Here is a 13,308-nt window from a genome sequence, read left to right on the forward strand (position 1 = left end):
AAGGGCCTTGAAATTCTGGGCCCCAGGCCTTGAGGAGGGGCCGTTTCTTGGTAGCTGCTCATACCTCAGAATCACAAGGGAGAAATTGCATGAATTTGGGTTCAGGGAGAGAAACAATTAGTGCTGGGCACCTCTGAAAGGTGTAAGTAGGCTGGTTCTGGGAATGTGGAAAATCAGCTCGATGAATTGCTTTTTCTTGGATGAAGAGCTATTGGTGGGATGAGGCCGACAGGATTGCAAGCATGTAGAAATGAGTAGATGTCTTTCTCCCTCTTTAGCGTTGTAATCTCACATGGAGTGCTCCTTAGAAAATAGACCAGATTTCATGAAAGGGTCATATATGCAAAGCAATCTCCAAACAAGGAAGGAGCCAAGAAACCAAAGAATAAGGCAGACAACATCAGTTTTTTGATAAAGGGTAATTTATTGGGGGAACTTAGAGAAGGAAGTGTTGCCTGCAATAGCAAGACAAGATCTCCATACCAATACTCCCCAGACTCAGGGCTTATATATCATAAGGAAAGGGGATACATGCTCTATAGAGACAATTAAAGACAACCCCCCAGAACAGGCAAGAGTGCTATGTGCATCATAACCTATCATTTGTGTGATAACATCAAGTTTGCTTTGGTCTAAAGGCAGGATTTACAGTAAGTATGTGTTCTTACACTAAGGACAGTAAATAAAGTAGGAATCCGAAGGCATTTATGGAACTGGGGTTAATGAGAAGTCAACATGGTGGATTAGCAACCAAGATGAAGTTACTTTTGTCTCCACAGACCAGTAGGAAAAAAAAAAAAGGTAGCTTGCAGAATGCCAGGGTAGGCATTGATTGAAGAACCAAACATAGAAAAGTGTGCTCAATGCTAGGAGATAGCCTAATAACTCACAGTTGGCAAAGTCTGTTATTTCTACCTCCTAAACTCTAGAGTTTATCCTATTCTCTCTATCCACACTGCTGCTCTTCTGCCCCAGGTAACTATTATCATGCGGCTGACCTAATGCAATAACCTCCTAACTAGTTGCCGTTTCTTCTTTCCTGCCTCAGATCCACTCTCTGTACAACAGCCAGAGTGAGCTTTATTATATAAATAAAATTCTGATCACAACACTCCTCTACTCAAATCTCTCCAATGGGAGCCAATTTTACAGTAAGTAGCTAGTCAGAGATGAGCAGAGTAGGAGAGGGCTCCCCCCACCCACCAGGAATGTCAAGTGAACATCAGGTAATAGTAAGGAGGTTGTTAATCATCTCTCTAAAATAATAGTTGAGGGCCAGGCATGGTGGCTCATGCCTGCAATCCCAGCACTTTAGGAGGTCGAGGTGGGCAGATCACCTCAGGTCAGGAGTTCGAGACCAGCCTGGCCAACATGGTGAAACCCCATCTCTACTAAAAATACAAAAATACAGGTGGCGGGTGCCTGTAATCCCAGCGACTCTGGAAGCTGAGGCAGGAGAATCGCTTGAACCCGGGAGGCGGAGGTTGTAATAAGTTGCGATTGTACCACTGCATTGCAGCCTGGGCAACAGAGCAAGACTCCATCTCAAAAATAAATAAATAAATTAATTAATTAATTATAAAATAACGATTGGTCACAGCCAGTGCCAGGGAAAGGCAGTCTCCCAATAGACAGAAAAAACTTGAAACTGGTAATCAGCAGCTTCCTGATAAGATCTCAGGAGTTGAGCGAGTGGGTTCAAGCATGCACATTAAGAGGCAGAATGGCAGAGTTTATCTGGTATATTACCTCCTAGGGACATTCAGCTGGTAAGAGAAGAGTGCTTCAAGTGAGCATGCATACAACTCCAGTAAACACACTGTGCATGCTCCCCTCCCAAATCCTGGTGGGCTACTGCACACGTGGACAGCCCACCAAAGGGAAGAATCAGGGGAAAAGGAATGCAGGACCCTGGAAGTATGCCAACATATAAAAACCCCGAGTCAAAAGTCAAACTGCACACTTGTCTTTCAAGTTGCCCACTTGGTCCTCTTCCAAATGTACTTTACTTTGTTTATTCCTGCTCTAAAGCTTTTTAATAAACTGTCACTCCTGCTCTAAAACTTGCCTTGGTCTCTTCTTCCATCCTATGGCCCCCAGTCGAATTCTTTCTTCTGAGAAGGCAAGAAATGAGTTTGCTGCAGACCCATACAGATTCACTGCTGGCCGGTAACATATTTTGGTGCCGTGTGACTCAGATAACTTCCGCTGCTAATGTCAATGTTGGACAATGTTAGATAATGTTGAAGGATTAAGATATCAGCGTAAAACTGAGTTTCTGTGGACTATACTTCTTTGTTATGCTCTACTGAACCCCTCTTGGGGGGAAGTCTTCGGGATACACCTTACAAGAGACTCATCTCTCACAGACAGCTGGCTGCTGGTCAGTGGACGTTAGCTGCATTTACCGCCAGGATCAAAGGATGCCACTAATTTTAAGGCCCTAGTGTTTAATTCAAATGTTATTTCTTGACAGAAGACATTTACTTGTGAAAGCTGTTTTCTGGAACTTCTTTTCTTTACCTGTCTTTGTAATTATAGGCTCAAAATTGTCAGAGGAAGAACCCTAAACACTTAAAAATATATCTGTTTATCCAACTTCATTCTGACAATATGCCACCATATTCTAATTTGACAGTATAGTTTACTAAGTCCTCTTCCTTCACCTTTAATTCTCCTTTTGGCTTAGACTAGAGTTTCTCTACCTTAGCACTCTTCTGAGCTGGGTAATTCTTTGTTCTGAGAGGCTGTTCTGTGCACTGTAGGATGATGAGCAGGCTCCCTGGCCTCTGCCCCCTACATTAGAGTACCATGCTTCCACTCCTAGTTGTGACCATCAAAAATATCTCCACACATTGCCAAATGTCTTTAGTTTCCAATAAAACAACGTTCTCCATTAAGCAACATAATTTTTTAGTGTGTGTATGTCCCATATGACATTTCAGAAATTTATCTGAAATTCAAATTTAACTGAACATCTTATGTTTTTCTTTGCTAAGTCTGCAGTCTATCAGGGAGCGAGATCACCCCTGGTTGAGACCCAATGGCCTAGAGTTAAATCCAAGTGTTTTACCAATGGCAATGAGTCAACTGCTTTTTTCATTGGTTTGTTTTTTGAGCCAACCCTACATCATTTGCAATTATGAGTACTGTTCCTTTAGAACCAGATGTTGTCAAGAGATGCAGAATCTAATAAAATGAGTTTTGGTCCTGATTGAAAGTTAAAGAAACATTTAGAGCTCAGTCAGGGAGGAAAGAGCTTGAAGAAGAAAGCTAGCAGCAACCTTAGCAGAGAAGCAATGACAGTGAAGAGTTCTGTCCACACAAATTAGTTGAAAGAGGTTACAAAAGAGGCTACCAGAGGTTACAAAATATTGCATAACAGAGTGAAGTACCCAATGGATATACCATTAATCTTTTTCTAAGTCGATGGGAAGACACTTAAATGTCTTAACAGACTACAGAAATACAAAATCAAACCAAGCCAAAGAGGAAGTCAGCTGTAATTTTAGTGGGTATTGCAGACTTCCCTCTCCTCCAACGGAAGAATTAGCTAATTCTTAAACTCCAGAAAGGCTGGACTCGATGTCAACTGCATACTGAAACATAAAATCTTTGAAATAATTATAAAAATAGCTCAGTATATCCACCAGTGGAGTAAGAAGAATTTCCCTGAATATTTATAAGCACAGGCCTAGTATCCTGGTCACTAGTTTCTGGTCACTAAGGAGCCTCAACTGATTGGGAAAATCACATCAATTTGTTTGAGATGGTTGAACTATTTCTTCCATGATATTATTGAGCAAATAGGCTTGCTGCCCCGTGCTCACAGAAGCCAATATCTGGACACTGGGTTTTGAGGGAAGAAAAACTTTATTGCAAGACGAGTCAGCAAGGAGACAGGAGGTGGGCTCAAATCTGCCTCCCCAGTTTGGAATCTGAGAAAATGTATGGCTTAGAGGGTGAGGGAAAGGATTTAGGAATGTTGGTTTGGCAGGGACTGATTGAAGGGCTTCAAATTTGACCACTTAAGGTAAGGTATGTTGAGGCAGATTTCAGCCCTGGATCTTCTGGGCCAATGAGCCCTTAGCTTCTGAAAGAGTTCCTGCATTTAGGTTCCCGTCATGTCCTTGTCTTCTTGGTTCCCAGGGGAGGGATCATTGGTTCTAGGTGCTGTTAGAGGCAAAAACATTTTTATTGTGCATGCCTGGGCTAAATGACTTACAGTTTTTGGCTCTGTTATATCTGCAAAGTAACTTGACATTTGTTATCAACAAAGCACGGCCCGTTTGGGCTGGTACCATGGGTATAATGGGTGTGTGGACGGTCGAATGTTTCAATTCTGGGAAAGTTTGATGTGGTTGTATTCAGTTCAAAGAAAATGTGTGAATAATTGATATTATATGTAGTATATAAAATGTTTACAATATTTAAGAGATTGGGCATACTAGCATGTTTGATAAAAAAATGATGCAATTTAAAATACATAACAGAGTATTTGATTTTAGACTTATGATTTTTAAATCGAATATTATAAAGTAATTTGGCTAAATGTGTGAATAGTATTGGAATATTTAAAACAACTTAAGATTTATTATGTTAGCAAATTTATTAGTTTACAAAACTGCATAAATAGCTGGAAAAGAGTTACTTGTTAGGCTGAGAATTTTGAAGATTATTTTTCAAGTTCTTTGCCAGACGCGTGTGGCTCTCACAAGTAAGTTTGTTGGTCTCTAGCCTTTCTCAATGGCCACTGAAAACCAGATTTTGATTACGAAATGTCTGAAATACAGCATCTTGGTTTGAACCCTGAGTCCTTCCTGCCAATGTAAGAGCTTTTCTTCCTCCCTTAACTTTGCTTCCTTCTTTCCAGCATGTTACCACTGGCAGAGCAAATATGACTCAGAAACCGGCTCCTCAGGTTAGATGATACAGGCTTGGGTCATTACACATGACACCAGTGCCTTTGTTTCATTGGGCTGGGCTCTCTGGAAGGTGTGCTGCTGCCTGAGCTGCTGGAAAAGCACTCACAGGTGTTTGCTAGAAAAGCACTCCCGGAGCTTGCCATCAGCTTGGACTTCTAGGGACTTTCTTCTCAGCCAGGAAGGATTTTGATATTCATCAGAAATACCTCCGGAAGATTCAAGGAGCTGTAGAGGTGAAGTAAGCCTGTGAAGGACCAGCATGGGAATCCTATACTCCGAGGTACATCCCCTTTCTGAAAGCAGAGTTCCAAAGATGTTAAAAGTTGCTCATACTTTTCAGATGCAATTTTCTATCGCTGTTAATATATTTCTGTTTTGTCTGTTCAACTCCCTGGGGGAGCATTAAGTCAGAAAAAATAAAGTCCTATGTGTTATTCTTTTTGATATTCTTAATAGTTTAAGACAAAATATTTTGTAATTCTAAAATATTAGCTAGATCTAATTTGAGATGAATATAATACACATTTCATAGTGTCTGGATGTTTGCAGGGATAATTTGGACAAAACTGAGTTTGAGTTGTGCTTTTCTCATGACAAACACTCAGAGAAAAAGAGAAAATTGTACCCAATTGGATTTTCTAAATATCCAAAAGATTGACTGCCTCTTTTATGGAACCAGATGACCAGAGTAATGCCTTTCAGCTTGGTATTTGAAGGGAAATTCACCTTTAGTAAATATTAGTAAAGACTATCACTATGAAGAAGAGGAATAATAACAATATATTTTGATAATTTGATTATTTTCTTTTCACATCTGATAAATACTAAGGTACTTTTACTTGTATTGGAAGTAACTTATTAGAATCAAATGGATTTTTAATAATGTTTCAAGAAAGTACAAGCAAGGAATGTTTAGACAAGAGTACAAGAGGTGTAATGATGTCATTATACATAATTTACTCCCTCTCCTCTCTGACACAATTAAGTGGTTAATCTGCATTTCATTGCAGATGCTCAGGGGAACCTCCTTGGATAGTTTTGATCTCCTAGTATTAAAGACAGCTTATTTGCAGTTATTTCTAATGCCGTGTGTGTATATATCTCTCTGTGTGTGCAAACGCAGTGTTTGATAGTTTATAACCCTAGGTATGTCTTGCTCAGTGATTTTAGCCTCATGATGAGATCATATCCATGAAAATGACAAAACATGTAGTGCTTTTAAATGCTACTCCGGTAACTCTCAAACTTTAGACTGCCCAAGTGTCGGGGAGAGAAGTTTGTTTGAAATGCAGTTTCAAGGGACTCCAACCCAGACAGTCTGTTTCACTCAGTCTGTGGTAGGATACAAAAGTATACTTTTTAAAAGGAGCATCCCAGGTGGTTCTGATATAGGGGTGATCTGTTTACCACCATCCTGAGAAAGAAAGACTGCCACAGGCCAGTGCTTTTCCGTTTTTAATGTCTATACAGATCTTCTGAAGGTCTTGTTTAAATGCAGATTCTTAGTCTGTAGACCTGGGTGGGACCTAAGATTCTGCATTTTGGTTGCTTTTTCGGATTGCATGTGGGAATTATATGTGATTTGGGAAAAGGAAAAAAAAAGCCTAATGTCATCCTCAGGTATTCTGATGTAGAAAGTTGGAAGTAGGACCTTTCGTCTATAGTTTTAAAGAGTTTGAGACCCTTTAAAATTAAATAGTAATCTCTTAAATATTTAAACATAGCCTACTCATTTGTAATATATCATTTGCTCTGTGTTTCCTAAGGATAAAGACTGTGAGCTACTCATTAAGGACAAGAAAAAAGCCTGCTGGATCCCTGGCTCTATGTTGCCTGGAAGAATCTATTTAAAAAAAAAAAAAACTTCCCCCAATTTGAGTGTGGGAAGCTCCTCTAGATTGGGGACATAGGATTATCATTTTTTCTTAGAGCTTTGCCGTGCTAATAGTTATGCAATATATATTTTTAAGAAAGAAGGAGAGAATGAGGGAGGATCCCAGAGAGCTGGTCCTGAAATCTGCACTAGAGGATAAGCTTAGAGCTCAGTGAGAGGCCCTAATTTTGAATAAGTAACTCCAGCTGCGTAAGATGGACTTTTAAACAAGGCTGATTCATTTAAACCCTTATCAACGATATTTGTTCATAATATTTACAATAGCAACAAACATTTATTTAGGGCGTCTTATAGATCAGGCCCTATTTTAAGCACTTTATATGTATTAACTCATTTAATACAGCAATCTTATAAGAGTCAGTTTTAGTATCCTTATTTTACAAATGAAGAAACTGAGGAAAAGGTATTCACTGGCTCATAGTTATACAGTTAAAAAGTGCTTATTGGCTGGAGATTAGTGGCTAGGATGAGTCCTGTGTTTACTCATTCAAAGAGATTCTTCTTACATCACTGCTGAACTACTAAATTCTTCTACTACTTGTTATTTCAACAGATATGTCATGCTCCATAAGAGTTGGTCTTAACCACTCTGCTGCCACTGTTCTAACTAGGATGGTGCCCTGTTCCCTTAGTGTAAAGAATGAGTAAACTAAATCCAGGTCCAATGAGATACATTCTACTCCTACCTTGCAACAGAGAACTGTTGCATTGTGAAGTAGTACAAAAATTGGAAAGAAGAAAAATGCTGAGAACTTAAAAGAGTTCAGGAACTAATACTTAGGAGACTTTAAGAATCTTTTATAGACTTTTGATCTCTTCAGGTGCAGACAAAGTCCCCAAAAAGTGTTTCTTGAAAATCATATCTTAAATGATGTATTCCTTTAAACATTGGGAAGTTCTCATTATAAGGCTGTGAGTAAAAGGATGCACACACACACACACATGCACATACACACACAAAATTAATCCTTTGGCAATGGATATGTTTTTCAGAGAAGCTGATGTTACTACAGAAAAAGGAAATATAGTTCAAAAAACAGAAAGATTGTCTTGAAATATACAATGCCTAGGGAGAGCAATTTAGGTCAAGCAAGTTTTATTGGAAAAGCTGGCACAGTTGAGGAGAAGTCAGGGAATACAGGAATAGAGATGTGACTAATTGAATGGCCATTGGACTGAAAGTCAAGCAAACCTGTATTTTAGTCCTGATTGTGCCAGGAACTTCAAGGGATTTGAGAGGAAGTCATTTAACCTCTCTGAGTCACAGTTTTAATATTACAAAACAAGAGAGCTGAATGAGATCTGGTTTAACATTCAACATCGTGTCATTCTGTGATACGAGAAAGGCAAGGCAGAGACAATGGGGAAAAATTGCATTCTCACAATCTTCCCAGATCTCTCCATCTACTTGGTTTATGTATGAACTCCTAGCAAGATTTTGGTATTCAACAACATATGCAAGAAGAGCATCAGGCATTTTCATCCCAACTGGTTTTCTAATTGAAAGTAATTTTACAAATTAAAATGTTGTGCTAAGTCACAAAAGTTCAGAGAGAAAATGATAACTTTCACATATGAAAAGACATCAGGATTGAAAATGTGTATACCTTTATTTATTTATTCATTCACCCATCCATTTGTTTAATCAACCATATTTATTGAGTACATGCTATATTTAAGGCATCTACTAGTTCCTGATATATATATATATATATATATATATATATATATATATATATATATATATATATATGTTGGGCATCCCTAATCTGAAAATTTGAGTGGAAGTGCTCCAAAACTCCAAATTTTTGAGCACAAACATGAAACAAGTAGAAAATTTCCTACTTGACCTCAAGTGATGGGTCACAGTCAAAATGCAGGTACACAATGCACAGTTTATTCAGCATTAACAAGAGAAAAAAGACTTTCCCAGCCCCTTTCGGCTGTGATATATCTTTTTCTTGAACACCCAGATTTTCCCATGAAAGTAAGTCCACAAAGGGTAAAAAATGGCACCTGTGCAGGATGAATGAGCCTATAGCAGATTCGCCGCTCTGCCTCCATGGGGCCAAGATTTATGTGTATGTCTGTGTGTGTGTGTTTTTGGTTTTTTTGGGGGAGGGTTTTTTGTTTTGTTTTGTTTTTGTTTTTTTTGTTTTGTTTTGCTTTTTCTCTACTCTGTGATGTAAATATACTTTTGAAAATATCAAAAAGGTCTGCAGATACTTATGGGTAACAGTGATAAGAAAAAAAGGAAGAATTTATATATACTTATAACACAGAAAGTCAAGCTTTTGGATAAATTGGACAGCGGTATAGGTATAAAATGTCTGATAGAAGAGTATGGTGTTGAGGCCAGGCGTGGTGGCTCATGCCTGTAATTCCAGCGCTTTGGGAAGCTGAGGCAGGTGGATCACCTGAGGTTGGGAGTTTGAGACCAGCCTGGCCAACAAGGTGAAACCCTGTCTCTACTAAAAATAGAAAAATTAGCTGGGTGTGGAGGCACGTGCCTGTAATCCCAGCTACTTGGGAGGCTGAGGCAGGAAAATTGCTTGAACATGGGAGGCAGAAGTTGTAGTGAGCTGAGATCACATCACTGCACTCCAGCCTGGGCAACAGAGTGAGTCTCCATCTCAAAAAAGAAACAATAAAAAAAGAGTATGGTGTTGAAATGACCACCATATATGACCCAACGAAACAGAAGGATAAACTGTTGAAGTCCTATGCTGAAGTTAATGAAAAATGTAAAAAAACACTCCACAAAGCTACAAATGAAGATCTCAATTGTGTATTGAAAAAGTGGATCTATCAGTATCACAAAGAATACGTGCCACTTAATGGTATGCTGATCATGAAACAGGAAAAGATTTATCACCGTGAACTGAAAATTTAAAAGAACTGCGAATATGCATAGTTCTTTGGCACAAACTTAAGAAAAAACGTGGCATTAAATTTTCAAATATTTGTAGTGACAAAACATCTACTGATCAAAAAGCAGCAGAGAAATTTATTGATGAGTTTGCCAAGATCATCACTGATAAAAATCTCACACTAGATCAAGTCTATAGTGCTGATGAAACATCACTGTTTTGGCATTATTGCTCCAGAAAGACATCAACTTCAGCTGATGAGACAGGCCTTGCAGGAAATCAGGATACCAAGGACAGGATAATTGTGCTGGGATGTGCTAATGCAGCAGGCACACACAAATGTAAACCTGCTGTAATAGGCAAAAGCTTGAATTCTCACTATTTTCAAAGACTGAATTTCTTTCTAGTCCATTATTATGCTAACAAAAGGCATGAGTCACCAGGGACATCTTTTCTGACTGTTTTCACAACATTTTGTAGCAATGGCTCATGCTCACTGCAGGGAAGCTGGACTGGATGAAGGCTGCAAGATTTTGTTATTCCTTGACAACTTTTATGCTTATTCTTCAGCTAAAATTCTCATCAAAAGTAATACTTATTCCATGTGCTTTTCCCCAAATGTGACTTTATTAATTTAGCCATGTGAGAATGGTATCCTTAGATCAATGAAGTGTAAATATAAAACATTTTCATAAACAGCATGTTATCAGCAGTTAATATAGGTGTGGGTGTTTCGCATAAAAGATGTTGTATATGCTGTTGCCAATGCTCGTAATGCAGTAACTAAAGACAGTTGTGCATGCCTGGCATAACCACTATCCTGCAACTGTATTCAGTGAGGATTATAAACAAAGTGACTTTGAATGATTCTGCATGCCAAATGAGAAAAAAAGATGTCTGACCATACATATGCAATAAAAAAAATACCTTCAGAGTCCATCAGTAAGTTGGAAGAAGTTGATATTGAAGAAATTGTTAACACTGATAATGAGGCTCCAGTTTTTCATTTATTAACCAATGGTGAAATAGCTGAAATGGTTCTGAATCAAGGTGATTGTGATAATAGCGATAATGAGGATGGTGGTTAACACTGTAAAGACGTTGTCAGGGGCCAGATCAGGCAGGTCTTGTAGGCCAAGGTGAAAAATTTAGATTTTATGCAAAACACAATGGAAAGCAAGAAAAGGATCTTAAGAGAGGAATAATACGACAATTAGGGTTTAAAAAGGCCACTCTGATAGCATGGGAGAATAAATTTGAGAGATGCTAGAGGGAAAGCTGGATCCTGGAAGGAAGATGTTACAGTAGTTTAGGGAGTGATAATGATGGTTGCATTAGACTAATGGATGAATTTTAGATAAATTTTTAGCTGAAAGATTTCCTGGTTTGCAGGTTGGCAGTGAAGGAAAATAAGAAATTAAAGTTGATACTCAGTATTCTGCCTTAGGCCAGCCAGTGGATGGTGGTGCTGATGAGATGGGAACACTTAGAGAGGGGCAGAAGGAAGGACGCATTTCAGGGTTCTATTTGGACATGGTACCTTAGCGATATCCATGAGACATCTAGGCGGGGATGGAAGATGAATACAGGAAATGTACCTTTAAGGAGAGGCTCGGGCAAGAGATAATAATTTAGGAGTTGTCTGCATATACATGGTATTTAACGCCAAGAGAAGGGATGAGTTTAGATATGGAAAGAATGTAGAGATAGCAAAGGATACCAGGTCATTATAGGAAGGTATGGTCTTGCCAGAGAAGGAAGGCAATATTAAAGGACAACCTCCTTTGAGCACCCTTGGAGCTTGTAACGTTCAAGAAACATAAGCATTTAGTCAAACAGGAGATTTTCTGGGGTTGAGAGGGAAGCACATTTTTCTCTATTCAAAATTGAAAACTTAGGGAGTTTCAACTTTTGTATATGAAGTGAGCTGATCAGCACCAAAAGTGGTGAGGAGAAAAGTGAGTTTCTCAAGTTTTGTAAGAGGACAGGACAAGGCAAAAACAGCTTGTGCCCCAGAAGTTCTCCTTGTCTAAGAGCCCACAGCAGGAATGTATAATTGCTAAGAAGCCAGCTACCAAGCCAGCTGTTGAGCTCAGAAAGACAGGTTCAAATCTCATCTCCACTACTATCAAGGAGAAAGTGGGAGAGAAAAAAATCCCCGAATAAACTTGTTTTCTAAGGGGAAAAATAAGTCATTTTATTTGTATATGCCTTCTACAATATAAGATTTTATTTCATATATGTGTGCATATCTATTGAAATAACAAATAATTTTCAGCTAGAAAAATTGTGGCTTTTTTTAATCAACTAAGGAAATCCCACTTGTATTTTTAAAGGAAAATCTAAGTTATTTGAGATGAGATAAGAAGGCATAAAAGAGATCTTTTACTTTTAACCATAAAGATTCCTTAGATTCTAAGCAATAATTACTTTAATTAAAAATCTGTAATGTTTACTTATGTTATAGAAACAGCTCTTAATACATAGCTCCCCTAATCTCAAAATTATTAAGATTAGAAATACCTTTTTTGGAAAACTGAAAAAGAGATGAGAATGGGAGGTGTATACTATTTGGGAACCCATAAAGTACTATTTAATACAACAAAATGGTTTGCATACTAATTAACTGGGAAGTCTTAACACTAACTTTCTAAACTGAAGGTAGATTTTGTCAAAACACTGCTAACATTTCCCATCAAACATAAAATAAAAATCAAAGTCCTAACCATGGTCTACGAGACCCAATGTTCCTTGGTCCCATTTGCTTCTCGAATTTCCTGCCACTCCCCTTGCTCATGCAGCCATGGTGACCTTCCTGCTATTCCTAGAACACATCAAATCAAGCTCTTGTCTCAAAGGGCTTGACAGTTGGATTCCCTTTTTCTGGAAGTTTCTTCCCCCTGAAAGTTACCTGGCTCACTCCTTCACTTAAGACAGATCATGGATCTCTGCTTGAATCTCACCTTCAAGAGATCGAAAAGCGTGGCTGTGTCATTCTCTATGTATTCTCTTACTGTGCTTTACTGAAGTATTATAATTTTTAAAAATGTTGGGTTTGTTAGATGAAAGTTGATCTGAGAGTCCTAGGTGTTATGATTTTCATGATTCTCAGTTTGCAGGATGCTGAAGAGGAAGGTATAATGATAGCTTCCTTGACCTAAATGTCAGTTTAATAAACGTGTCTACCTTGTAGAAAATAATATGGTAGATTATGTGAGAGTTACAAGAATGTGAGAATAAAACACTGGTTTTCTCTAAAGAGTTTACTGTGGTCATAAGACCAGACACAAATAATTCTCCCAATCAAATCCCTTGTGGGAAATTCTTGATGTTAGTTGATTTCTAATTTGCCACAACTCAACCTTCCTGCCCTTAATGGTCAAATTTATTTTAATTGGACTTTATAGTAATAACCAAAAACTTACTTGTTACACTGAAATAATACAACTAATCCTGGAACCCTGGCTAATTGGTGCCACTAAAGTAAAAAATGTGAAAAATGAAAAAGATGCTAATTGCCTTGATGCACCATCAGACCACATGAATCTTCAGAATCAAGCAAGCATTTCTGCAAAGGCAACGTTTTCTCCCAACATGCTTAAGATTAGGCATGATGAGG

General features: G+C 38.3%; 1 protein-coding gene across 1 annotated transcript in view; it reads left to right on the forward strand.

The window, feature by feature from the left end:
* The first annotated feature begins 4,825 nt into the window (after nucleotides 1-4,825).
* Nucleotides 4,826-13,308, forward strand: part of ANKRD22 (ankyrin repeat domain 22) — a 37,812-nt gene continuing 29,329 nt past the window's right edge. The window contains exon 1 of the mRNA XM_003255182.3: nucleotides 4,826-5,205. Coding sequence (XP_003255230.1) covers nucleotides 5,185-5,205 — 21 coding nt within the window. The 5' untranslated portion in view covers nucleotides 4,826-5,184. The remainder of the gene's footprint in view (nucleotides 5,206-13,308) is intronic.

This window comes from Nomascus leucogenys, chromosome 3 (genome assembly GCF_006542625.1).
Source record: "Nomascus leucogenys isolate Asia chromosome 3, Asia_NLE_v1, whole genome shotgun sequence".
Classification (NCBI taxonomy): domain Eukaryota; kingdom Metazoa; phylum Chordata; class Mammalia; order Primates; family Hylobatidae; genus Nomascus; species Nomascus leucogenys.